The sequence below is a fragment of the Gallus gallus genome, chromosome 38 (genome assembly GCF_016699485.2).
Source record: "Gallus gallus isolate bGalGal1 chromosome 38, bGalGal1.mat.broiler.GRCg7b, whole genome shotgun sequence".
Lineage (NCBI taxonomy): Eukaryota > Metazoa > Chordata > Aves > Galliformes > Phasianidae > Gallus > Gallus gallus.
In genome coordinates, this window is record NC_052569.1 from 610,353 (window position 1) to 635,700 (window position 25,348).

A 25,348-nucleotide genomic window follows, 5' to 3' on the forward strand; every position below is an offset into this window, starting at 1 on the left:
CTGCTGGATGCTGCTGCGGTCCCTTTAAGCGTCAGCTCCGCCCCCTCGCCTCCCATTGGCCGAGCTCCACCCCTCTACCGGAACATTCTCGTCCTATTGGGTGAGCCCGTCGTCCATCAGCCCCCCCAAAGGGCGGGCTGAAGCTTCGAACTGTCACCCTGTTGGTCGGCTCTCACTGTCCATCAGCCCCGCGGGGCGGGCCGAACCCTCCATCTCTTCCCCGCATTGGCCGCCTCTCCTCGCTTTCCATTGGCCTTAATCCCCGTGGGGCGGGCCGAAAGCAGCAACCTTCGCACCCCATTGGCTCCCTCGCCTCCGGGTGGGCGCGTCGCCGCTTCCCATTGGCTACGGACTGAGAGGGGCGGGCCGAAGCTTCCAGAAGCGCCGGGGCGGCGGCGGGGCCTCAAGATGAAGGCGATGGCGGAGCTGGGGCCGGGCCTGGGCAGCCCCGGGTCGGGGCCTCCGGGCTCGGTGTCTCTGGCGGTGAGCAGCAGCCTCAGCGCCTTCTCCTCGCTGCGGCGTTACGGCACCGAACTGAGCATCGGCGAGCTCAAGGTGGGGCCCAAAGGGGTGTGGGGTCCGTCAGGGGGGCCTGACAGGGCCTGGGCCTACCCGGTGAGGCCTTAAAGGGGCCTTAATGGGGCCTAAAGGGGGTCTGGGGTCTTCTGGTGGGGAATAACGGGGCCTGACAAGGCCTGGGTCTTCTTCATAGGGTCGTAATGGGGGTTGTAGGGCCTTAAAGGGGTCTGGGGCACGTTAAAGGGGCCTGGGATCCTATAATGGGGCCTTAAAGGGGCCTGGAGTCCTACAACAGGGGGATAACGGGGCCTTAGAGGGGCCTGAGGTCCTATAACGGGGCCATAAAGGGGCCTGGGGTCCTATAACGGGGCCATAAAGGGGCCTGGGGTCCTGTAATGGGGCCTTAAAGGGGCCTGGGATCCTATAATGGGGCCTTAAAGGAGCCTGGAGTCCTACAACAGGGGGATAACGGGGCCTTAGAGGGGCCTGGGGCCCTATAACGGGACCTTAAAGGGGCCTGGGGTCCTATAAAGGGGCCTGGGGTCCTGTAATGGGGCCTTAAAGGGGCCTGGGGTCCTTTACTGGGGGATAACTGGGCCTTAAAGGGGCCTGGGGTCCTTTAATTGGAGATAACGGGGGCTTAAAGGGGTCTGGGGTCCTTTGATGGCCCTATAGGACCCTGTGTGACCCCACAGCCAAAGCTGGAGCTGGTGGGGGGGGGTGGGCAGTGGCAGTGATGGATCCAACAGACACCTTAGGACCCCATAACACCCTATAGGACCCCATGGGGCTCTGGGGGACCCTATAGGACCCCTGTGTGACCCTATAGGACCCCGTGTGTCCCCACAGCAAAAGCTGGAGCTGGTGGTGGGGGTTGCGGCCCCGTGGATGGAGCTGGAGCTGCGTGCTGCTGGCGGGGAGCTGCTGGCCCGCCTGGAGCCCGACGATGCTCTGCTGGGAGCCTTCCCCGTCAGCGACGGCTGCGGGCTGCACGTGGGTCCCCAACTGTCCCCAATGTGTCCCCACTGTGTCCCCAACTGCCCCCACTGTGTCCCCAATGTGTCCCCCCGTCCCCTCCCCTCTGTCCTCAGACGCCTCCTGACCCCACACTGCACGCCCGGTGTCCCCAACGGGGGTCCTCAAACCCCATCCCCGCATCCCCGATGTCCCCTTGGGTCCCCGATGTCCCCCTGCTGTCCCCAACGTCCCCCTGCTGTCCCCGTGTGTCCCCACCGGGGGTCTTCACACCCCATTCCCCCATCCCCACATCCCCACTGCAGTCCCAATGTCCCCAGTGGGTCCCCACACCCCATCTCCATGTCCCCAAATGTCCCCAGTGGGTCCCCACACCCCTTCCCCATCGCCCCAGGGTGGCTCCAGTGTCCCCAAAGCATCCCTAATGTCCCCAGTGTGCTTCTGGTGTCCCCAAATGTCCCCACCGCATCTCTCCTGTCCCCACTGTGCCCTCGCTATCCCCAGATGTCCCCCAACTGTCCCCAACTGTCCCCACAGGTGATCGACCGCAGCGGTGGGCGCATGGGGCAGTTTGAGGACGTGTCCCAGGTCCCCAAATATGAGATGGCCGACAGTGACTATGACAAACGCACAGGTGACAAATGGCCCCCCCGTGTCACCCCCCACCCCCTCCCAGTGTCCTCTCCAAGCGTCCCCCATTGCCCCCAGCTGTCCTTAAATGTCCCCATATATCCCTCATTGTCCCCTCCAAGTGTCCCCCCATGTCCCCCATTGCTCCCAGGTGTTCTTAAATATCCCCAGCTGTCCCCCATTGTCCCCTCCAAACGTCCCCCAGTGTCCCCCATTGCCCGCAGCTGTCCTTAAATGTCCCCCATACGTCCCCCATTGTCCCCTCCAAGTGTCCCCCTATGTCCCCCCGTGTCCCTTATTGCCCCCAGCTGTCCTTAGGTGTCCCCATATGTCCCCTATTGTCCCCTCCAAGTATCCCCCAGTGTCCCTTATTGCCCCCAGCTGTCCTTAGGTGTCCCCAAGGGTTCCCCATTGTCCCCCATTGCCCCCAGCTGTCTTTAAATGTCCCCCATATGTCCCCCATTGTCCCCCCGAAGTGTCCCCCTCTGTCCCCCCGTGTCCCTTATTGCCCCCAGCTGTCCTTAAAGGTCCCCATATACCCCCCGGAGTCCCCTCCAGGCGCCCCCCATTGTCCCCACGCACCCCCAAAAGCCATCTCAGCCCCCCCTCCCCTTCTCCCCCCCCCCCCACACAGACTCGGTCCGTTCGTTCCTCCGCCGCCGCCGTTGGGGCCGTTTCGACGCGGAGGCGGAGCGGCAGCGGGAGGCGGAGGAGGAGCGGCGGAGGGCGGAAGAGGCGGAGCTGACGGCCGCCATGAGCCCCGGCTGCCGCTGCGTCGTCAGCATCCCCGGGCAGCCCCGGCACCGCGGCACCATCGCCTACGTGGGTACGGCCCCAAACGGCCCCGGGTGACCCCAAAAGGCCCCGGGTGACCCCAAACGGCCCCGGGACCCCAAACGACCCCAAAAGGCCCCGGGACCCCAAACGACCCCAAAAGGCCCTGGGACCCCAAACGACCCCAAACGACCCCAGGACCCCAAAAGGCCCCACGTGACTCCAAACGACCCTGTGACCCCAAAAGGCCCCAGGACTCCAAATGACCCAGTGACCCCAAACACCCCCAGGTGACCCCAAACGGCCCCATGACCCCAAAAGGCCCCACGTGACTCCAAACAACCCCGTGACCCCAAAAGGCCTCGGGACAGCAAATGATCCCAGGTGACCCCAAACAGCCCCATGACCCCAAATGACCCAGAGACTCCAAACGGCCCCATGACCCCAAAGGGACCCCCGGCCCTCACCCCGTGTCCCCTTTTTCTCTCCCCCCCCCCCTTTGCAGGACTGACCGACTTCAAACCCGGCCATTGGGTGGGGGTCCGCTACGATGAGCCCGTGGGCAAACATGACGGCAGGTATGGGCTGACCCCAAATGTCCCCCGTGTCCTCACAGGGCCCTACAGACCCCCACTGGGACGGCAGGGGGGTCCCACGGTGTCCCCACGTGTCCCCAGGGGACCCCAAATGTCCTTATGGGACTGCAGTGGCCCCCAACATGACGGCGGAGGTGTCCCAGGGTCACCCCAAATGTCCCCAGGGGCCCCCAGGGTCCCAAATACCCATAGGTGTCCCCCTATGGAGGGGGGTCTGTACGGGTCCCCAAGGGTCAGTAGATGACCCCAAAATGCCCACAGATGACCCCCAAATGCCCACAGATGACCCCAAATGCCCATAGGGGTCCCCAAGGGTCCGTAGATGACCCCGAATGCCCCCAGATGACCCCGAATGCCCATAACCGACCCCAAATGCCCATAGATGACCCCAAATGCCCACAGATGACCCCAAATGCCCATAGGGGTCCCCAAGGGTCCGTAGATGACCCCGAATGCCCATAGATGACCTCGAAATGCCCATAGATGACCCCGAAATGCCCATAGATGACCCCGAATGCCCCCAGATGACCCCAAAACGCCCCCAGATGCCCCCCAACGTCCCCTCTGTTCCCCACAGCGTCGGCGGCCGCCGTTACTTCGAGTGCCCGCAGCGCTATGGGGCCTTCGTGCGGCCGCAGCGCGTCACTGTGGGGGACTTCCCGCCCGAAGACGATGGGTTGGATGAGCTCTGAGGGGCGGATTTTGGGGTCAAAACACCCCGATTTTGGACCAGCGCCGCCTCCTTCCACTCCTTCCATCCCCGTCGGCCGCCATTTTCATTTGCCCCCCCCAAAATACCCCCCGGAATTCAGCACTTTTTTGATTGTGGGTGCCGGGATGGCAGACAGCCCCAAAACCCCAACCCCAAAACGACCCCAAAACCCTCATTTCTCACCCCAAAATGGAGCCGGTCGGCCCCAAAAAGTGCCATTTTCACCCCACTTTGAGGCAGTGCCCCCCCCAAACCACCCATCCCATTTCTGGACTGGAATTGGGGCCCAAATCCTCCGTTCCCCCCCCAACAAAAGGGGCGCCCCCAAAAATCCCATTTCCCACTGCGGCCGCAGCCCCAAAATCGCCACTTTGTGCCCCATTTTCTGCAGCCACAAATCCCCTTTTCCTTCATTTCCTTCCATTTTCCCCCCATTTTTTCCCTTTTCTCCCCATTTCTCCCTTTGTTGCCCCCACTTTCCCTCTTTTCCTTTTTTTTCCCCTTTTTCTTTCATGGATTTTTCCCTTTTTCACCCCATTTTTCTGTGCCGATTCCCACCCCTCAACCGGATTCCCCCACCCGCTGTCCCCGCCCACCGGAGGGCGGAGCCTCAACTCGCCCCGCCCCTTTCTTCCTCACCCAATCAGCGGCAAACACTTTCGGCCAATCAGCGCGTAGGCCGGCGGAAGCGAAAGTGACGCTGCGCAACAGCGGCGCCGCAGCGTAGCGGTGAGTGCGGCCTAGGCCGCTCCGCACCCCTCACGCCAATTACGCTTTAATTAACGTAATTAACGCCGCTCCCTCCCCGCACAGCGTCGTTCCCAATGGCCGGGAGCGACCTCCGCCGGGAGGCGCTGGCGCTGTACCGCGCAATGCTCCGCGCTGCCGCCGCCCGTCCGGGGTTCGCTGCGCGGATCCGCTCCGAATTCCGCCGCTGCGCTGCGGTTCCGCCCCGGGATCGGCTCCGCGCGGAGCTCCTCCTGCGCCGCGGCCGCCGGCAGCTGCAGACGCTGCGGGCGCCGAGCACCGTCCGCATGGGCGCCTTCGGGCCCGGATCCGCTTCTGAGGCCACTTCCGGATCCGGGTCTGGAGGCACTTCCGGGTGCGGGGTGTATTCCGGATCCGGGCGCTCTTCCGGTTCCGGGTCACCACCCCAATAAAGCTCTGTTTCCGCCACAGCCTTCAACGCGGGTCGTCGTGTGGGCGGGGCTTGGGGAGGGGGCGGGGCTTATGGAAGGGGCCCAATCCCGCCCCTTTTGCCCAATTTTCCCCTAATTGACCTCAAAATTGACCCCAAATCCCCCCAAAATCCGTTTCTCCCTCTATTCCTGAACTTTCTTATCCAAATTCCCCCAAAAGCCCCCAAATCCACGCCAAAACACCCCCCAAAAACCCCCACATCACCCCAAAAGCCTCCAAACTCCTCTCAAAGCCCCTCAAATCACCTCAAACCCCCCCCAAAAAAACCCCAAAAAACCCCAACCCCCTCAAAACCCCCCGAACTCCCCCCAAAACACCCCCAAATGGTGCCAAACCCCCCTCAAGAACCCCGAACTCCCCCCAAAACACCCCAACCCCCCCTGAAAACCCTCATATCCCCCCGAAAAAAAACCCCAACCCCCCAAAAAAGTCCCCAAACCCCCCCAAAACTCCCCAAACTCCCCCCGAGAACCCCAAATTCCCCCCAAATCCCCCCAAACACTGCAAACTCCCCCCAAACCGCCCCCTAAAAGCTCCCAAATTCCCCCAAGGCCCCACAAACGCCCCCCAAATCCCATCCAAGACACCCCAAATCCCCCCCAAAATGCCACAAACTCCCCCCAAGAACCCCAAACACCCCCCAAATCCCCCACAAGACCCCCCAAACTCCCCTGAAACCCCCTCAAGCCCCCCAAAACACCTCCAAATCCCCCAAAAGCCCCCAAATCCCCCCCAAATCCCATCCAAGACACCCCAAATCCCCCAAAACCCCCAAATCCCCCCAAAACGTCACAAACTCCCCCCAAGAACCCCAAACACCCCCCAAATCCCCCACAAGACCCCCCCAAACTCCCCTGAAACCCCCTCAAGCCCCCCAAAACACCTCCAAATCCCCCAAAAGCCCCCAAATCCCCCCCAAATCCCATCCAAGACACCCCAAATCCCCCAAAACCCCCAAATCCCCCCAAAACGTCACAAACTCCCCCCAAGAACCCCAAACACCCCCCAAATCCCCCACAAGACCCCCCGAAACTCCCCCAAAACCCCCCCAAGCCCCCCAAAACACCTCCAAATCCCCAAACCCCCAAATGCCCCCCCAAATCCCATCCAAGACACCCCAAATCCCCCCCCAAAACCCCCAAATCCCCCCCAAAGACCCCCACAACCCCCCCGAATCCCATCCCAGACACCCCAAAGTCCCCCCCAAACCCCCCAACCCCCCCCCCCCCCCCCCCAGCAGCCGCATCAAACACACCCAAAGTGGGGGCCCATTTTTCTTTCCTTTTTTTTTCTGTCTTTTTGCTCTTATTTTCTCTTTCCATTCAGCAGTAAAAGGGGCCCCCCCCGCCCCCGAAGCGTTAACACTTCTCATGCACTACCGGCCCCCCCCCCGCACCCCCCACCCCCCCCCCCCCCCCAAAAAGAAAAGACCACAAAGTGTTAAAAACGTCCTTAAAAGAAGCACGAAAAAAAAAGAAGAGGCCAAATCCTACGGGGGGGCGACGCCGTTTTGCTGCCATTTTGGGGGGGGGGGGGGGGGGCGCAACGTGATTCCCCCCCTCCCCTTAAACCCCCCATAGAGCAAAATGGGGGCGGCCCCGAATCCGCTGCAGGGAGGGAATGGTGAGGAGGGATTTGGGGGGGGGGGATTTTGGGGGTGTTTCTCGATAAAAGGGGGGGGCGTTTCACCTTAGAAAAGAAAGGAGAACGGAGAACACGGAGTGGGGGGGGGGGAGGGGGGGGTCTGCTACGATTGTGGGCAAACACAATGGGGGGTATGGGGCTGCAGTGGCACCAGGGGGTCCCCAAATGTCCCCCGTGTCCTCATAGGGCCCTCCTGGCTCCCATTGTGATGGCGGGGGGGTCCCACAGTGACCCTAAATGTCCCCAGGGGTCCCCAAATGTCCCCAGGGGGCCCTATGGGGCCCTATTGGCCCCCGACACGATGGAAGAGGTGTCTCAGGGTGACCCCAAAGGTCCCCCGGGGTCCCCATGGGTCACTGCTGCCCCCCAACACGATGGAGAGGAGAACGGATAACACAGAGTGGGGTGGGGGTGGGGGGGTGGGGGGGGGTCGAGACTGAAAACACCCCAAAAATGGGCGTTCTGCCCCAAAATGGGACAGGGAAACAATGAGAATGGGGAAAACATTGACCAAAACCGCCGCATTTTGCCCCATTTTGGGGTCGGGGAGAGCAGCAGCAATGGGGCCGCGTGGGGTCGTGGCTCTTTTGGGGGCGTTTTGTGGGTTTTTGCTGATTTGGGCTCATTTTGGCTCATTTTTTATTGGGTTTTTTTTTGTTTGTTTCCAGCACTGCGAAGTGACCCCAAAAACGGGAAATCCCGAAATCCCCCCCAAAAAAAAACGGAGCAAAAAGGCACCAAACGGCCGCAAAACGGCGCCCCGGGGTCCCATTTGGGGCCGTTGTGTCCCGTTTTCCCATATAAAACCCACCACGAAATAGGAAAAGAACCCCAAAAGGACCCAAAAGCGGCCGCCGTTCTTCACAGCGACGGGGAGAAAAGGGCAAAAAAACCCAACGGAACCAACGCAGCCCCACCCCAAAAAAAAGCCTTTTCTGAGGGGGTTTTGGGGTTTTTTTTGGGGGGGGGGGGATTTGGGGCGGTTCTCCTCCAAACCTTCGGGGAAACGGCGACGTAAAGTGCTGCGAAGGGGCCCCCAAAGGGCCCTCCCAGTGGTACCATCGGATCCAGTTTGAAGCCAACCCCCCCCACCCCCCCCCCACCCCTCCGACCCGAAACAGCACCCCAAGTCCGGGTGTTCCGTCCCCAAAATGAATCCCAGCAGTACCCCCTCCCCCCCCCCCTTCCCCCAACCCCCCCTTATCCCCCCATATTAGTGTTTCCGGCATAGAAATTAAAAACAAATTAATTAAAATCAAAGAAAAGAAATCATAACCCACCGAATCCAGGCGAAACGGGGAGGGTATGTGCTGCTCCCCACCCCCCCCTCCGTTAAGTGCTCGGCGCTGGGATCTCCTCCGAAAGGGGGGCGAATGTGGGGCGACGGCCCCCCCATTTGGGGTCAGGCAGCAGCTGGGGGGGGTCCGGAGGGGGGGGTTGTAGTGTTGGAGATGTGGGGCGGTGCGATGGGATGCGGTGGGGGAGCGTTGGAGCGCATCAAAGCCTATCAGAACGGCTCTGGGCTGCGTTGGGTGGACGTTGGGGTGGGTTGGATGAGTCCTCCATCACATCAGATCACGTTGGACCACCCTGGATGAGCACTGGACCACAGTGGATCACATTGGAGCACATGAGATGGGCACTGGGAGGCATTGGATCCCATCAGGAGAGTGTCAGATCACAGCAGGACTCACTTCGGACCATTGGAGCGCATCAAATCCCATCAGAAGGGCTCTGGGCTGCGTTGGGTGGACGTTGGGGTGGGTTGGATGAGTCCTCCATCGCATCAGATCACGTTGGACCACTCCGGATGAGCACTGGACCACAACGGATCACATGAGATGGGCACTGGGAGGCATTGGATCCCTTCAGAAGTGTCAGATCACATCAGGACTCACTTTGGACCACATCAAAACCCATCAGAAGAGCTCTGGGCTGCGTTGGATGAGCGCCGGACCCCCTCAAACCACATGAGATGAGTGCTGGGATGCATTGGATCCCATCGGGAGATCCTTTGGCTGCGTCAGATCACGTTGGACTGTGTTGGATCAGCACCGGATCCCAGCAGAACCCATCAGAGGAGCTCTGGGCTGCGATGGATGAGCGCCGGACCACGATGGACCACATGAGATGGGCACTGGGATGCTTTGGATCCCATCAGAACCCCGGGCTGCAACTGATCCCATCAGACCTCACATCGGACCGCAGCAGATGAGCGTTGGACCCCATCAGATCCCAGGAGAAGAACTCCGGGTCGCACCGGATGAACGTTGGGATGCATTGGATGAGCACCAGATGATGCTGGATCACATCGGATGAGCTCCAGGCCACGTCGAACCCCATCAGAAGAGCCCTGGACCACAACGGACCACACTGGAAGAGACTCGAGCTGTGTCAGACCACATCAGAACTCACGTTGGACCACGCTGGATCACACTGGATCACATGAGATGAGTGCTGGGGTGCATTGGATCCCATCAGGAGAGCCCTGGGCTGCGTCAGATCGCGTCAGATCTCACGTCGGACCACACTGGGTGAGCACTGGATCACATCAGACCCCATCAGAAGAGCTCTGGGCTGCGTCGGATGAACCCTGGGATGCGTTGGATCTCATTGGATGAGCAGTGGACCACAGCAGATCCCAACAGATCTCTGGACCGCGTTGGATGAGGGTTGGGATGCGTTGGAGGAGCGCTGGACCCCGCTGGATCACGTCAGACCCCATCAGAAGAGCCCCGGGCTGCACCAGAACACATCAGAACTCACGGTGGGTCACATCGGTTGAGCGCTGGCTCACGTTGGATCCCACTGGGAGAGCCCTGGGCTGCACCAGACTGCACACGGGACCACGCTGGACGAGTTGGACCAACACGGGACCACGCTGGACGACGTTCAATGAGCACTGGACCACACCGGACCCCACTGGAAGAGCCCCACACCGCAGCTGAACACACACCGGACCCCTCTGGATGAACACTGCACCACGTCGGATAACATCGGACAAATCCTGGGTCGCCTTCAGCCCCATTGGAAGAGCCCCGGGCTGCCCCACACCGGAGCAGGACGCACAGCAGACCACATTGGATGACCACCGGACTGCGTGGGACCCCCCCAGCAGAACCCCGGGCTGCACCAACCCACATCGGATGCAGTGGGGCCGCGTCGCTCCGCACCCGATGGCATCGCAGGGGACGTCGAGGGCTCGGCTGTCCCCACCCCAATGGGCTCTGCTCAGCGCACCGAGTCCGAGCCCAAAGCCCAGCGCTGAGCTCCACACCCCCCACCCCAAACACGGGAACCCCCCCCCCAGCTCCATAGTCCATAGTGGGAGGGGAGAGGGCGAGGAATGCCCGAGCCCAGGCCGAGCTCTCCGGTGTGGTTGGTTGTTTCCTTTCGCTTTCTGTTTTTTCTCCTTTTTTCCTCTTTTTTCCCCCCTCATTTCTCCCACCCGACGCCACCCTTTCGCCCCCTCCCCTCCCTTCCCCTCCCTCCCCCCCCCGCCCCCCCGGCTCACAGCGAGTGCTGCTCCGCGTGGAGCGGGGCCGGGAGGAGCGCTTGGACGGGCGACTGCGGCGACGGCGGAGGGGTCCTGGGGGGCGACGGCTGCGTCGCCACGGGGGCAAAGGGGATGACGACGCCGGGGGGGGGGACGGCGGCCGATGGGGAGGCTGGGGCAGCGCTGGGGGGGTCGAGGATGGGGCGGTGGTAGAAAAAGAAGGGGCACTGCTGGATGAAGAGTTCGATGATTGTCTGGTAGGTGCGGGTCGCCGTCAGCGCGTCCATGGTGCTGAAGTCGGGGCGCATCAGCGTGGGCCAAAAGCAGATGGAGAGGTTCTCGCTGGTCATCAGGTTGACGCGGTGGTGGTGGCTCACCCTGAGGGAGGGGATGTGGTGGGGATGGGCCCTGTGCTGCCCCCATGGCGTAGGGATGCAAGAGCAACACCCCAAGCCCCATTGATGGGGTGACACGGAGACCCCCCGTTGGGTTTTGAGGCAACACTGAGCCCCGCTGTTGCGTTTTGGGATGACCCTCAGCCCCAATGTTGGGTTTTGGGGCAACCCTGAGCTTTGGGTTGAGTTTTGGGATGATCCTGAGCCCCACTGTTGGGTTTTGGGGCAACCCTGAGCCCCACTGTTGAGTTTTGAGGTGACTCCAATCCCTATTGTTGGGTCTTGTATCAACCCCAAGCCCCACTGTTGGGTTTTGGGTTAACCCCAGGCCCCACTGCTGGACTTCGGGGGGACACTATGCCCCATTGTTGGGTTGTGGGGCAACCCCAACCCCCACTATTGTGTTTTGAGTCAACCCTGAGCCCCACTGCTGGGTTTTGGATCAAACCTGAGCCCCGCTGTTGGGTTCTGGGGCAACCCTGAGCCCCACTGTTGGGATCTGGGGAGACCCCAAAGTGATCTGTGATCTTTAAGGTCCACCCCACCCCACCCACGTTAGGATTCTGTGGATCCATGATCTCTGAGGCCCCCTCCAACCCAACCACTGTAGGATTCTACTATTCTCCGACCTTTTAGGACTCTTCCAGCCCCAACGGTTGTTGGGTTTTGGGGCAATCCCATGTCACGCAGTTGGGTTTCGCCTCAACCTTGAGCCCCGCTTTCAGGTTTTGGGGCAACTTCAAGCCCCCCTGCTGGGTTTTGGGGAGGACACGGGGAGGGGGAACCCCAAGACTTACTTGTTCAAATGCCCGATGACGTATTTGAAGACCTCGTAGTTCTCCTTGGGGAACTTTCGCAGCACCTCCTTCAGCGCGTGGAGCTTCTGCTCCCGGTCGTTGATTTCTGTCCGGAGATGAGAGGGGAGATTTGAAGGATGGGAGGAGTCTCAGTGGGACCCTCTGCCCCCGGTCTGTGGGGTTTGGGATGCTCAGGTCCCCCTCATCCCAATCGCTGTAGGATCCCACGGTTCTATGACATTTAAGACGCTCTCCACCTCAACTACTGTAGTAAGATCTAAGATCTTCAAGGTCCCTTCCAACCCAACCACTGCAGGATCCCACAGTTCCATGATCCTAAAGGTCCCCCCAACCCAACCTCTGCAAGATCCCAAGGGTTTGTGGTCTCTAAGGTCTCTCCCAACTCAATCACTGTAGGATCCCACAGTTCTATGACCTTCAATGACCCGTACCACCCAACCGCTGTAAGATCCCCATGGTTCTATCACCTTTAAGGTCCCTCCCACCATAACCACTGTAGGATCCCACGGTTCCACGATCCCAGAGGTTCCCCCAACCCACCCACCGCAGGACCCCACGGCCCTATGCCCTTTCAGATCCTCCCTAACCCAACTATTCTACAATTCTGTAACAACAGAGACGTGACGCCGCGACCCACCGCAACGTGGGGATACAGAACCCCTCCCCAGAGCAGGGATTTGGGGTCCGGCCCCCCTCCACCACCCCTACTCACTGTGGGCTTCCACCAGCTCCACCTGCATGCTGTAGGGCACCAGGGGCTCAGGCAGCTCAGAGAAGAAGCTCTTCATGGCCCCGGCCACCGTGTTGACGGTGAAATCCTTCTCGGCCAGGTCCAGGCTGTGGTCTGTGGGGAGAGAGGCCCACGGTTACGGCACAGCTCCCCAGCGGTGGGAACCGGGGTGGGAGGGGAGGGGGTGTCCCCGTTTTGGGGTGCGTTACCCTGGTCAAACTGCCGCTGCAGGCTCTCCATCTCGGACTTGTTGCCGCTCACGCGGTAGATGCCCTCGGTGCTGAGCCCTGGAGCAAAAAGATGGCAAGATTTGGGGCAAAAAGAGCTGAATTCAGGGCAAAAAGAGGTGAATTTAGGGCAAAAAAAAGGAGAACTTGGGGAAAATTGGCTGAATTTAGGGCAAAATGGGCTGAATTTGGGGCCAAAAGATCCAACAGAATGAGTGCAAAGAACAGGAAAACAGTAAATTTGGGGGAAAAAAAAGGGAAATGGTGAAGGGAAGTGAAGGAAAAAGGGGAAAATAGCGAGGAGTGCCGGGGAACAAAACGCAGCCATGGCATAAAAGGCAGCTGAGTTGAAAACCCCACACACGGAGCTGAGACTTGGCGGGGGGGGTCTCAGCCCCCCCACATCGCCCCCTCGGCACAAAGTGCCCCCCAAGAAAGGCAGAATTGGGGCCGTGGGGCGGATGCTCACCTGTGGCCTCGATGTACTCGATGCAGCGCTCGATGAAGATGGGGATGGGCTTCTCAGGGGTGACGACGCTGCTGAGGGGCACCCCGAAGTAGCTGCTCTCCCACATGGGTTTGGTGAGCGAAGGCCGAGGTTTGGGCTTTGGTTTCTGGGGAGGGGAGGGAGGAGAGGTGTTATGGAGAGCCAAAATCGCTGCTTTTCGGCCCAAAATGTGCATGAAGAGCCCAAGGGAAGAGGGGGACCCTATGGGAGAAGTGGGAGCGCGTGTTCTCCATGGGGGAGAACGGATTTAATCGCTTAAACCACTAATTATCGTGGTGGGTTGATATTAATTAGCCAGGCGAGTAATTATGACGTGCTGATGAGCTGTTAGGATGTGGTGATGAATTAATTAGGTGAGGAATTACGATGCGACGACGGATTATGGTGGGGGGATTAAATATTATAGGAGGGATTACGATGGGGTGAAGAGCTGAGATGGTGATGGGATCCCACTGGGAACGGTGATGGGATCCCTCATCTCCCCCCGTGACCCACCACTATCATCCCAAACCTCACTGAATTTACACCATTTTGGCTCATCCGCCCTTCAGCTAATTGCAGCTCAGGGCTAATTAGGACAGACTTTCCTAACCTCTGAGCAGGGAAGGACCTCTCCGAGACCATTGCCTCCCCACAGTCAAACACACCCAGCAGGAACGTGGGAGATGGATTCGGGCACAAAGGACACGGAGCTCCTCGCGGCCCAGCCAACATCCCCAAACCATCACCATCAATCAGCCGACAGCCCGAAACAGCCTCAAAATGACCCCAAAAGGCACCGCCTTACCTTGGTGGTCCGCCGGAGGCTCCGTAGGATGTTCCTCCTCCGTGGGTCCTCCCCGTCAGCCGTCTCGTAGGGGATGACGGCGTTGTCTCCCTTGTAGCCCTGCGAGCTCTGATCCTCCTCCTTTTTCCGGATGGGTCCCAGCTCGTCGTCGCTGCCCACCCCGAAGCTGCTGCGATAGGAGGCGAAGCGGCCGAGCCGGGCGCAACGGGTCCGATAGAGAGCGGGTTTGGCCAGGAGCGAAAGCTTGCGGCCGCCGCGCTCCAGCGAGCTGCTGTCGGCTTCGCTGTCGGAGCCGTTGTTGGCACCCCCGTTGGGTTGGCTCTTGTTGATGTTGCGGATGGTGATGATCTTCCCCTGGGTGCTGTCGTGGGGCACCGAGTAGATGTTCTCCTCTTCGCTCTTGGGCTTGAGGACGGCGTCCAGCGGCTCGGCGTAATCCGAAGGGTCGAAGGCGTCGGCGGGCGGCCAGCTGCCGCACGACACCGATTTCCTCTGGCCCTGCTCCAGGTACGTGAGGTCCCCTTTGCCCAGCTCGAAGGGCACCGGCGGCTTCGGCTTCACCGGCGGAGGCACTTTGCTGTTCAGCTTGCTCTCGAAGGCGCTGACCACCGAGATGAAGGCCAGCCCGTCGTTCCCCTCCAGCTCGACCGAGAGCTTCGAGTGCTCCTTGGGCAGCGCCGCGTCGTCCCGGCAGAAGCCGTAGGGCGACGGCTCCGCGTCCTCCTCCGAGTCGGGCGGGTGGGAGTTGCACTGCGGCGAGGCGGCGCGCGGCGATCCCGCTGCCTCCTCCGCCCCGCACGCCTCGGCCGCGTGGTCGTACATGTGCATGGCCTCCACCAGGGTCTTCTTCTCCAGCGCTTCTTTGAAGAAGGCGTGGAAGCTGTCCAGCTTGGGCTGAGCCTGCCCGTAAGCCACGGCGGCGAACTTGCCGTCGATCTCCTGGGCGATCTCCTCCCCCTCGGCCACCTGCTCGCGGCTCACGTCGCTCTCCAGGACGTCCACGGAGCCGTCGATGAGGGCCACCAGCTGGACGGGGACGACGTCCTGCACCTCGCAGAGGAAGGCGCGCAGCATGGCCAGCGAGGCGCGCCGCTTGGCCGCGTAGAAGACGACGTAGCCGTGCACCAGGCGGCTCTTGCGCACGCCGAAGGCCGCGTGGTAGGAGAGCAAGGAGAGCTCCACGCGCCGCCTCTGCTGCCCCAGGCACAGCTCCAGCAGCACGGAGCCGCCGCACGGCGCCGGGCGGCACAGCGGGGACTGCAGGATGGGAGCCAGCAGCTCGTCGGCGCCCGCCGCGTCGCCGCACATGAAGCACATGGCCACGCGCAGCTCAACGTCGGCCAGCTCCTTCAGGCCCGAGGGCGCCGAGACGAGGCTGAGGTTCCTCTTGGAGTCCAGCAGCCCCTTCAGCACCTGGCTGATCTGCTTCTCGTTGACGCTGCGGCCGTAGGCGATGCCGGCGGCGGCGGGGTCGAGGAAGACGCACTGCAGCTTGCCGGCGATCTGCTGGCCCTGCTGCACCAGGCTGTGCAGCGTCTCGCCGCCCGCGTCGCCACGCTTGTTGACCAGCATCAGGGTGAGCGGGAGGTGGGCAGGGTGGTTCTCCCTCCGGCCCGCCGCGCTCTTCTCGATGCTCTCCACCACGTAGGAGAGCGATTCCTTGGAGTTGTAGAGGCAGAGGCAGCCGTGGGGCTGGAAGGTGGGCGTCTGGAAGGCGTTGACGGGCAGCCTCACGTTGCCCTCGATGGGCCGCAGCGACAGCTCGTACATCTTGCCCTCGATGACGTACTTGTCGTCGTTGGTGCACAGCGCCCGGATCTCGTTGGCCAACTCGCGGGCCAGGCCGTCCTTCCCCAGGATCACCAGGTTGATGCGGTCGACGTTGGGGTCCGAGAGGAAGTTCTTCTGGTTGCGCTCGGCCGGCCGGGCGGCGCGGGAGCCCAGGAGCTGCTCAACGCGCGAGTCGACGCAGAGCGGGCAGCTGGGGCACGTCTCCTTGGTCGGGTGGTAGACGAAGTGGATGTGCTTCAGGATGAGAGCGTCGCGCTCCGCCTGCAGCTTCTGCAGCGCCTTGAAGCGCTGCTCCTCGCCCAGCACCTCCTGGATCACCCCCATCTTCTCCTTGCTGGGCTTGGCGTCCAGCTCCAGCTCGTAGAAGAGCTCCGAGTACTCCAGGAGCAGCTCCTGGAACTCCTCCTTGGCCCTCTCGATGATGCGCTTCTGGTGCTTGCCGTAGATGTCCATGTAGACCGGCTCCTCCAGCCACATGTAGAAGTCCTCGTTCATGATGAAGCTGCGCGCTTCCTCCCAGGGCTTGCCGGGCGTCACGAAGGGCGACGCCTCCAGGTTCTCCTGGAAAGCCCTCCTCATCTCGGCGCGCTTCCTCTCGTTCCTCAGCCTCTCCAGGTGCGCCTCGTAGAGCTGCTCGGCCGCCGGCGTCTCCATCACATCGAAGGGAATGCGCTCGGCGTCGGCGCTGTCGATGTGGCTCGTGGCGTCCCACGGGGTCTCCTCCAGGACCACGAACCACTTGGAGAAATCCCCCTTCCCCTCCAACAGCCGCTGCACCTTGGAGCAGCTCAGGTGGTCGATCTCGTCCAGGTTGGGGACGAGCGCGTCCAACGCCTGCGGGAGCAGCGCCAGGTACGTCCGCCTCCTGCGCTCGATGTGCTCCTGCTTCAGGCGCTGGACGTGCTGCAGGAAGAGCTTCTTGGCCTTGGGAGTGCCCTCCAGGTACACGTAATCCTGGTACTCCGGCGCCGGCTGCATCTTGCGGCTGACGGCGGCCCACGTCTCGTTGTGGCTCTTGACGACGCGGCTCACCAACCACTCGTACTTGTCCTTGGCGGCCGCGATCTGCTGGCTCTGCTGCTTCAGAGCCTCGAAGTAGGGGATGATTTTGGTCTTCCCGCGGCTCTTGTCCACCAGCTGCACCAGCGTGCCGAACGCCAGGTCCACGTTGACGTTGGAGCGCGCCGACGTCTCCACCACCTGCAGGTTCTTCTTGCTGAGGGCGAAGGCGTGCGCGTCGCGGATGTAACGCTCCACGCCTTCGTCGCACTTGGTCAGCACCACCACGATGGGCTTCTTGGTCTTGGCCAGCTGGTTGTAGAGGTTGGAGACGAATTTCAGCTGCTCGTCGAAGTTGCGGTTCATCCCCCTGCTGACGTCGATGCAGAGCAGGAAGCCGTCCACCAACAGCTTCCCGTCCGGCATCTGCTTCTGCTCAAAGTCCTGCTCCAAGCCCAGCTGGTCGGTGCAGAAATACATCAGCTTCTCGGCCGAGGCCAGCTTGGTGGCCGCGGCTCGTTTGATGTAGGGCTGCAGCGCGGTGCTGCGGTGAGGCTGGAAGGTTTGGTCGTCGATGAACTCCGTCTGCTCCACCACGTGCGCCCGGCATTCCGAGCACTCCTCCAGCGAACGCACCACCTCCCCCCAGTAAAGGAAGTGGTCGTTGTTGACCACCCTCCCCCCGAAGTCGCTGGTGCTGAGGACCGACGTGTGGTCCAGGTGGAACTCGTCGGCGCTCGGCCGCACGAAGCGGTTGCAGAGACACGACTTCCCCACGCCGCACTGCCCCTTCTCCTTCTCCGTCCCGGATAAACCCACCACGCTAATGTTGTAGGTGGGGATGCGGGCATCTTGCTTCCTCGCCATCATCATCGTCGTCCGCACATCCTGTCCCAAAGCCCTGCCCAGAGGATCGGTGGCAGCGGGGATGGGAGGGGGGGTGGAAGAGGGGCTCACGACGACGGCGGCGTCCCCATGGCCGTGGGGCAGCTCAGGGGTGGCGGGGGACCGACGTGGGGCGGCCGAGGGGGGCCCCTGGGGGAGAGAAAGGAGAGTGAGCGCTGCGGGATGGGTGGGTGGGATTATGTCACAGTTCTGACACAACTGGGCTGAAAATGGGCACAATTCTGCAGTAATGTCTGAGTATGGGGCCGCGGGATGGGAACTGGGATGAAAATGGGCACAGTTCTGCCATAATTCGGCCATAACTGGGCTGAAAATGGGCATAATTCTGCCATAACGGTCATAATTCTGCAGTAATGTCTGAGTATGGGGCCGCGGGATGGGAACTGGGCTGAAAATGGGCACAATTCTGCCATAATTCTGCCATAACTGTGCTGAAAAATGGGCATAATTCTGCGGTAATATCTGAATACATGGCTGCTATGCAAAATGACCCATTTTCCTTTGATTTTCACCCAAAAATCAACTGTGGGAACCAAGCAGACTCAATTCAGACCCTTCAGTGGAAGGGGGTGCTGCGGGATGGGACAGATCTGCCCCAAAACACAAAGGATTTGCCCCAGAACGTGAGAGATCCGCCCCAAAACAGCACTGTGGTGCAAGTGAAGAACCATTTCTTCGCCTTTTTGGTTAAATTCACTCAAAATTGGGTTAAATTCACTCAAAAAAAGCCCCACGAGGTAAAATCTGGGGGTGAAGATGGGAGCTCTGTTCATCGTTTTCCTCCCAAATCCCATCTTTTTGGGCCATTTGACCCTCAAACCTCACCATTTAGGGCCACTTTCCACTGAAAAATCCAACTCTTTGGGCCATTTTCCTCTCAAATTCTCAATTTTTAAGGTTATTTTCCCCCAAAGCCACACCTTTTAGGGCCTTTCTCCCCCCAAACTCAACTTTTAGGGCAATTTCTACTCCAAATCCAACTTTTAGAGCCATTTTCCTCCCCAACCCCCCCAACTTTTAGGATCATTTTCCCCCAACCCCCAAATTTTTAGGGCCATTTCCCCCTCCGACCCCAAATCTTAGGGCAATTTTCCCCTCACACCCCAACTTTAGGGTCATTTTCCTTCCCCAAACCCAACTTTTAGGCCCATTTTCCTCCCCATACATAACTTTTAGGACCACCTTCCCACTCCACACCCCAAGTTTTAGGGCCATATTCCCCCTAAATCCCAACTTCTTGGGCTGTTATCTCCTCAAAGCCCAAATCTCAGGGCCACTTTGCCCCCAAACCCCAAATTTAGGGCTATTTCCCCCAAACACCCCAACTTTTAGGGCCATTTTCGTTCCCATATGTTACTTTTAGGACGTCTTCCCACTCCGTACCTCAGCTTCTAAGGCCATTTTCCCCTCAGACCCCAACTTGTACAGCCATTTTCCACCACAAAAAAAAACCAACTTTTAGGACATTTTGCCTCCAAACCGCCACATTTTATGGCCATATTCCACCCCATTCCGAGTTTTAGGACCATCTTCCCACTCCATATCTCAGCTTTTAGGGCCATCTTCCCCTCAAACCCCCATCTTTTATGGCCGTTTTTCACCCCATAAACAACTTCCAGGACATTCTGCCCCCAAACCCACAGCTTTTAGGGCCGTTTTCCTCCTGGCCCTCAACCTTCCCCCACGTCCCAAAGTGCAGAAAGCCCCCCAAAATGGGGACTTTCCCCCCAAAATGGGGTCTGCCTGCAGGGACCGCTCTCAGCTGCAACCACACGGGGCGCAGCAGATGGGCAGTTCCCAGCTGACGTTCCCGTGTTTATTTTGGGGGAAAAAAACCCTTTTTTCTCAGCTCTGGTGACGGTCACGGCACGGAACGCTGCCGGGCACACATTTCCCATCATTTCAGCCCCATTTGGGGTTTGTTTGCACTAAACCAGCCGTAACCCCACACACGCCCCGAAGAGGTGACCTCCCGCGAAACCTCGTAAAGAGCTGGGAAAAAAAAAACCCAAACAAACCAAACAAATGCCGTGGGTTGAAAGCAGCCCTCCCTCCCAAATCGGGGTGAAAACGACCCAAAAAAGGTGAATTTCATCCACAAGGGATCACCCTGAGGGGGGTCGGGGGGGCGTCGGGATGGGGCTTTTCCCAGCGGTTGGGAAAACGGTCGCAGCACCGGGATGGGGGGCGAGGGGCGGCCGACCCCCCCCTCAAATGCACCCCAACCCCAACCCCGGGCTCTGGGGACCCCCAGACTCACAGCTCGGCGTCCCCAACCTGGAGCAGCGGTGACGCTTTCGCTTTCGGCCCCAAAGCCCTGAGTCAGGAGTTACTCATTGACACCGCCGGGCAGGGAAGGAGGAGCGCGGGGCAGATCCCGGCCCTCCGGGTGCCCGACTGGGAAATACCATTTTTACCCCCAAAATGTGCTTTTTCCCCGCTCCTTTTCACCCCAAAGCAGCACCTCCAGATCTATTCCTACCCAAAAGCCTGGCTTTTTCACCCCAAAACGGGACCTCCTACCCCTTTCTTACCCAACAGTTGCATTCCTCGCCCTATTTTACCCCCAAAACAGCTTCTCCGGCCCCATTCCCACCCCAAAATGGGGTTTTCTGCCCCATTTTCACCCCCATCCCAGCACTGCCATAGAAAGAGGATTCCTTCTCTGCGGTCACCCCAAAAACAGCATTTCCTGCCCCATTTTCCCACCCCAAACAGCACCTCCTCCCCCACTCCGATAAGAAATTGGGATTCCCACCCCAAAACGGGGTCTTTCGCCCCATTTTCACCCCCCAAACTGGAACTCTTCACGCCATTTTCACCCCAAAATGAGATTTCTTGACCCATTTTGATCCCAAAACATGACTTCCCCACCCAATTTCCACCAAAAATTATCAGGTTTTTCTGCCCGATTTCCACCAGAAATGGGGGTTTCGGCCCGTTTTCACCCAAAATCTGAATTCTTCACATCATTTTCATCCAAAAATGAGATTTTTATCACCCATTTTCACGCAAAAAACGGCATCTCGGGCCCCATTTCCACTGCAAGAAGAAGGTTTGGGGCCCTCCTGCCACCCAAAATGAGCTCTTTCACCCCATTTTCTCCCCAAAATGGAATTTTCTGCCCCGATTTTCCCCTTTTCAAACCAAAATAGGACTTTCCGCCATTTTCTACCCCACTCTTACCCCAAAAATGGCATTTTTTACCCCGTTTTTAGCTAAAAGTTGGACTTCTGGCCCCGTTTCTCTGCCAAACTCATTTCCCCCCCCCATCCACTCATGTCACAACGCACCTCCAATTATCAGCAATTAACGCCAGGAGCAATTAAGCAGCATCCCACCTCTCACAACACCAAACCCTCCGAGGAGGGGAAATCCCATCGCTTTCCTTCAGGATTTATCCCAAAGCTTTCCTTTTTTCGGACATTTCCCCCCCATTTTCCTCCTCCCGGACCTTTTCCTTCCCATCTCCCCCCATCGTTTCCCCATCTTTTCCCTTCTCCAACTTCGCCTCCGCGTCCGACCGCCCCTCCATCCACTCCACCCTCTCCAACATCACATTTTCCCCCTTTCCACCCCAAATTTCCCCCCTTTCCCCATTATTTCTCCTCACCAACGCCGCCCTTTCGGCCCAACTTCGTCTCCAACCTCTCCGTCTCCTCCACCCTTTTCCAACAGCCCATTTTCCCCCTTTGCTTTCCCACTTTTCCCTTCTCCCCAATGACCCCATAAAACATAGAGGGCCTTGGCTGCGTCTTTGGGGTTCAGGAATGACCCCATAAAACATAGAGGGCCTTGGCTGCATCTTTGGGGATCAGGAATGACCCCATAAAACATAGAGGGCCTTGGCTGCATCTTTGGGGATCAGGAATGGCCCCATAAAACATAGAGGGCCTTGGCTGCGTCTTTGGGGTTCAGGAATGGCCCCATAAAACATAGAGGGCCTTGGCTGCGTCTTTGGGGTTCAGGAATGACCCCATAAAACATAGAGGGCCTTGGCTGCGTCTTTGGGGTTCAGGAATGGCCCCATAAAACATAGAGGGCCTTGGCTGCGTCTTTGGGGTTCACGAATGACCCCATAGGACACAAAGGCAATCCGCGTCACCAGTTGGGTTCCCATACGAGCCCATAAGACACAAAGGCAATTGGGGTCACCACTTGGGTTCCCATATGACCCCATAAGGACACAAAGGGCCTTGGCTGCATCTTTGGGGATCAGGAATGGCCCCATAAAACATAGAGGGCCTTGGCTGCGTCTTTGGGGTTCACGAATGACCCCATAGGACACAAAGGCAATCTGCGTCCCCAGTTGGGTTCCCATACGACCCCATAAGACACAAAGGCAATTGGGGTCACCACTTGGGTTCCCATATGACCCTATAGGACACAAAGGGCCTTGGCTGCGTCTTTGGCGTTCACGAATGACCCCATAGGACACAAAGGCAATCCGCGTCACCAGTTGGGTTCCCATACGAGCCCATAAGACACAAAGGCAATTGGGGTCACCACTTGGGTTCCCATATGACCCCATAAGGACACAAAGGGCCTTGGCTGCATCTTTGGGGATCAGGAATGGCCCCATAAAACATAGAGGGCCTTGGCTGCGTCTTTGGGGTTCACGAATGACCCCATAGGACACAAAGGCAATCTGCGTCCCCAGTTGGGTTCCCATACGACCCCATAAGACACAAAGGCAATTGGGGTCACCACTTGGGTTCCCATATGACCCCATAAGGACACAAAGGGCCTTGGCTGCATCTTTGGGGTTCACGAATGACCCCATAAAACATAGAGGGCCTTGGCTGCATCTTTGGGGTTCAGGAATGACCCCATAGGACACACAAAGGCAATCGGGGTCACCATGTGGGTCCCAGTATGACCCCATAGGACCAGTTCTCCCCCGAAGCTCCATGGGGCTGAACCCACAATCCTTCCCCGCTCACCCCACAATTCCCAAACCATAAAGTCCCCACCATAGAGCTCCATAGGATTTTGGGGGACCCCCACCATAGAGCCCCATAGGGTTTTGGGGGACCCCCAGCAAAGGATTTAGGGGGGTCCCTGCCATAGGGCCCCATAGGATTTAGAGGGACCCCCAGCAAAGGATTTGGGACAGGGGTCTCCACCATAAGAGTTCCTAAGAATTTAGGGGGACCCCCACTATAGGATTTTTGGGGGACCCCACCATACAGCCCCATAGGATCTGGGGGGACCCCCACCACAATGCCCCGTAGGATTTGGGGGGGACCCCACAATGACATTCCATAGGATTTGGGGTCCCCCACCATAGAGCTCCAAAGGAATTGGGGGAACCCCAAAACAGTGCCCCATAGAATCCAGGGGGACCCCAAATTGAGGGTATCCTTTATTATGGGGGGGAGGAGGGGGGGTCCCAGTGCCCCCACCCCATACGTGGGGGATCCTCCCCTATTCACAGGGAGGTGGGGGGGTCCTGTTGCCCCCTCCCCAATTAAGAAGGGGTCCCTATTTGTCGTCCCCCCCCCCTTCCATTAAAGCTGCCCCCCCCCCCCCCTTACCTGCAGCCCCCTCCCCTATTTATGGTGCTCCCAAAGCCCCCCCCCCCATACCTGCAGCCCCCTCCCCTATTTATGGTGCTCCCAAAGCCCCCCCATAAGTGGAACCCCCTCCCCTATTTATGGCTGTCCCAAAGCCCCCCCCCAATATGTGGTGCCCCCTCCCCTATATAAGCAGCCCCCACCTTTATATATGGGGGTCACAGAGACCCCCCCCCTCCATTAAAGCTGCCCCCCCCCCCCCCCATACCTGGAGCCCCCTCCCCTATTTATGGCTGTCCCAAAGCCCCCCCCTCACATGTGGTGCCCCCTCCCCTATATAAGCAGCCCCCACTGTTATATATGGGGGTCACAGAGACCCCTCCCCTCTCTGTCCCCCCCCTTCCATTAAAGCTGCCCCCCACCCATACGTGGTGCCCCCTCCCCTATTTATGGTGCTCCCAAAGCCCCCCCCCCATACCTGGAGCCCCCTCCCCTATTTATGGTGGCCTCAAAGCCCAACCCCCCCCATATGTGGAACCCCCTCCCCTATTTATGGGCTTCCCCCCCCCCACATGTGGTGCCCCCTCCCCTATATAAGCAGTCCCCATCTTTATATATGGGGGTGAGAAACCCCCCCCCTCTTCCATTAAAGCTGTCCCCCCCCCCCCCCCCCATATGTAGAGCCCCCTCCCCTATTTATGGTGGTCTCAAATACCCCCCATATGTGGAACCCCCTCCCCTATTTATGGCTGTCCCAAAGCCCCTCCCCAATATGTGGTGCCCCCTCCCCTATATAAGCAGCCCCCACAGAGACCACCCCCTTCATTAAAGCTGCCCCCCCCATACCTGGAGCCCCCTCCCCTATTTATGGTGCTCCCAAAGCCCCCCCTCATATGTGGACCCCCCTCCCCTATTTATGGCTGTCCCAAAGTCCCCCCCGCCCCCCATATGTGGTGCCCCCTCCCCTATATAAGCAGCCCCCACCTTTATATACGGGGGTCACAGAGACCCCCCCCTTCCATTAAAGCAGCCCCCCACCCATACGTGGTGCCCCCTCCCCTATTTATGGTGCTCTCCAAGCCCCCCACCCCATACCTGGAGCCCCCTCCCCTATTTATGGCTGTCCCAAAGCCCCCCCCCCACATGTGGTGCCCCCTCCCCTATATAAACAGCCCCAACCTTTATATATGGGGGTCACAGAACCCCCCCCTTCCATTAAAGCTGCCCCCCCCCCCCCAGATGTGGAGCCCCCTCCCCTATTTATGGTACCCCCACCCTTATATAAGGGGGTCACAGAGCCCCCCCCCATACATGGAGCCCCCTCCCCTATTTATGGGGTCCCGCCCCCCTCCCCATTCCGTATCACTGACGGGTTGCTGTGGGGGGGTTCATTGCCGTCCCACCGCCCCCTCCCTACACACACCCCAACGGCTGCGGGGGGGCCTCGTCGCCCCCTCCCCAACCCCCAAACAGCCCCCACCCCCCCCCCCCTCCACCCGCCCCCCTCCCCAATAACGATGGGGTCCCACCGCCCCCCCATTACAGGCAATGGGATCGCGTTGCCCCCCCCCCACCCGCGGGGTTCCGCCCCCCCCCCCTCCGGCCGCTCCCGTCCCGCTCAGCTCCGGGGGTGGGGCCGCCCCATTGTTCCCCTCCCGGTGGGGGGGGGGGGTGGGTTTTGGGGTGGGTTTTGGGGGTCGTTTCCTTACCGGAGCGGCGCGGGGGGGCCGGGCCGGGGGGGGCGGGCGGAGGCGCCATCGCCGCGCTGAGGGGCGGCCCCGGGGCCGCCGGGCCGGGCTGGGCCTGGGCCTGTAATGGCGGCGGTGCCTTCCTCCTCCTCCTCCTCCTCCTCCTCCCCCCCTCCTCCTCACGGACCCGGGAATGGGGGGGGGCTCGGGGGGGGGGGGGGGAGCGAAGCGGGGTCGGGGCGCACGCGCGGGGCGGGGCCCGATGCGGCTGAGGCAGCGCGCATGCGCGGGGAGGAGGCCCGAAGCCTCGAGGAGGCGCATTTTGCGTTTCAACGTCCAAAAAAAAAAAGCCTCGCCGTTTTTTTACCCCTCGCCTCAGCGTCGCTCTGTGCCCGCGGGGACGGCGGTGCCGTTTTTGTGGCGTTTCTCCCCTTTTT

The 25,348-nt window shown here is 60.0% G+C and overlaps 3 protein-coding genes across 6 annotated transcripts; 2 read left to right on the top strand and 1 right to left on the bottom strand.

The window, feature by feature from the left end:
* The first annotated feature begins 386 nt into the window (after positions 1–386).
* Positions 387–5,384, top strand: TBCB (tubulin folding cofactor B). 3 transcript variants are annotated; one of them, XR_005842468.2, is made up of 7 exons: positions 387–555; positions 1,369–1,512; positions 2,032–2,128; positions 2,759–2,950; positions 3,404–3,476; positions 4,072–4,935; positions 5,020–5,384. XR_005842468.2 is itself a non-coding variant. In XM_046905078.1 (6 exons), exons 2-6 carry the CDS (start codon positions 1,408–1,410, stop codon positions 4,184–4,186), a joined length of 582 nt encoding a protein of 193 aa, XP_046761034.1. In that variant the 5' UTR covers positions 387–555; positions 1,349–1,407; the 3' UTR covers positions 4,187–5,384. The 3 variants fall into 3 exon arrangements, 2 of the variants coding, with proteins under 2 accessions (XP_046761034.1, XP_025000286.1); XM_046905078.1 differs by having other exon boundaries at positions 1,349–1,512; positions 4,072–5,384; XM_025144518.3 differs by having other exon boundaries at positions 4,072–5,384.
* On the top strand, positions 4,872–5,384 carry SDHAF1 (succinate dehydrogenase complex assembly factor 1). Its single transcript, XM_015273255.4, has one exon. It carries the CDS (start codon positions 5,031–5,033, stop codon positions 5,364–5,366), a length of 336 nt encoding a protein of 111 aa, XP_015128741.1. The 5' UTR covers positions 4,872–5,030; the 3' UTR covers positions 5,367–5,384.
* A 2,288-nt stretch (positions 5,385–7,672) lies between these two features.
* Positions 7,673–25,198, bottom strand: ARHGAP35 (Rho GTPase activating protein 35). 2 transcript variants are annotated; one of them, XM_025144467.3, is made up of 7 exons: positions 24,933–25,198; positions 14,012–17,836; positions 13,186–13,330; positions 12,699–12,776; positions 12,472–12,603; positions 11,739–11,844; positions 7,673–10,924 (listed from the first exon to the last, which is right to left on the bottom strand). In XM_025144467.3, exons 2-7 carry the CDS (start codon positions 17,672–17,674, stop codon positions 10,561–10,563), a joined length of 4,488 nt encoding a protein of 1,495 aa, XP_025000235.2. In that variant the 5' UTR covers positions 17,675–17,836; positions 24,933–25,198; the 3' UTR covers positions 7,673–10,560. The 2 variants fall into 2 exon arrangements, with proteins under 2 accessions (XP_025000235.2, XP_046761035.1); XM_046905079.1 differs by lacking the exon at positions 24,933–25,198 and adding an exon at positions 19,968–20,018.
* Positions 25,199–25,348: the final 150 nt, after the last annotated feature.

What these genes read in the sequence shown, in the direction of transcription:
- ARHGAP35 (XM_025144467.3), bottom strand. Translation starts at nt 17,674, where the DNA reads ATGATGATGGCGAGGAAGCAAGATGCCCGCATCCCCACCTACAACATT. An exon ending in GCCTCCGGCGGACCACCAAG is followed by an intron (nt 13,331 to 14,011) that starts GTAAGGCGGTGC and finishes TCCCCTCCCCAG; the next exon opens with AAACCAAAGCCCAAACCTCG. An exon ending in GGAGCTGGTGGAAGCCCACA is followed by an intron (nt 11,845 to 12,471) that starts GTGAGTAGGGGT and finishes ATCTCCGGACAG; the next exon opens with AAATCAACGACCGGGAGCAG.
- TBCB (XM_025144518.3), top strand. Translation starts at nt 409, where the DNA reads ATGAAGGCGATGGCGGAGCTGGGGCCGGGCCTGGGCAGCCCCGGGTCG. An exon ending in TGACTATGACAAACGCACAG is followed by an intron (nt 2,129 to 2,758) that starts GTGACAAATGGC and finishes CCCCCCACACAG; the next exon opens with ACTCGGTCCGTTCGTTCCTC. An exon ending in CGGCACCATCGCCTACGTGG is followed by an intron (nt 2,951 to 3,403) that starts GTACGGCCCCAA and finishes CCCCCTTTGCAG; the next exon opens with GACTGACCGACTTCAAACCC.
- SDHAF1 (XM_015273255.4), top strand. Translation starts at nt 5,031, where the DNA reads ATGGCCGGGAGCGACCTCCGCCGGGAGGCGCTGGCGCTGTACCGCGCA.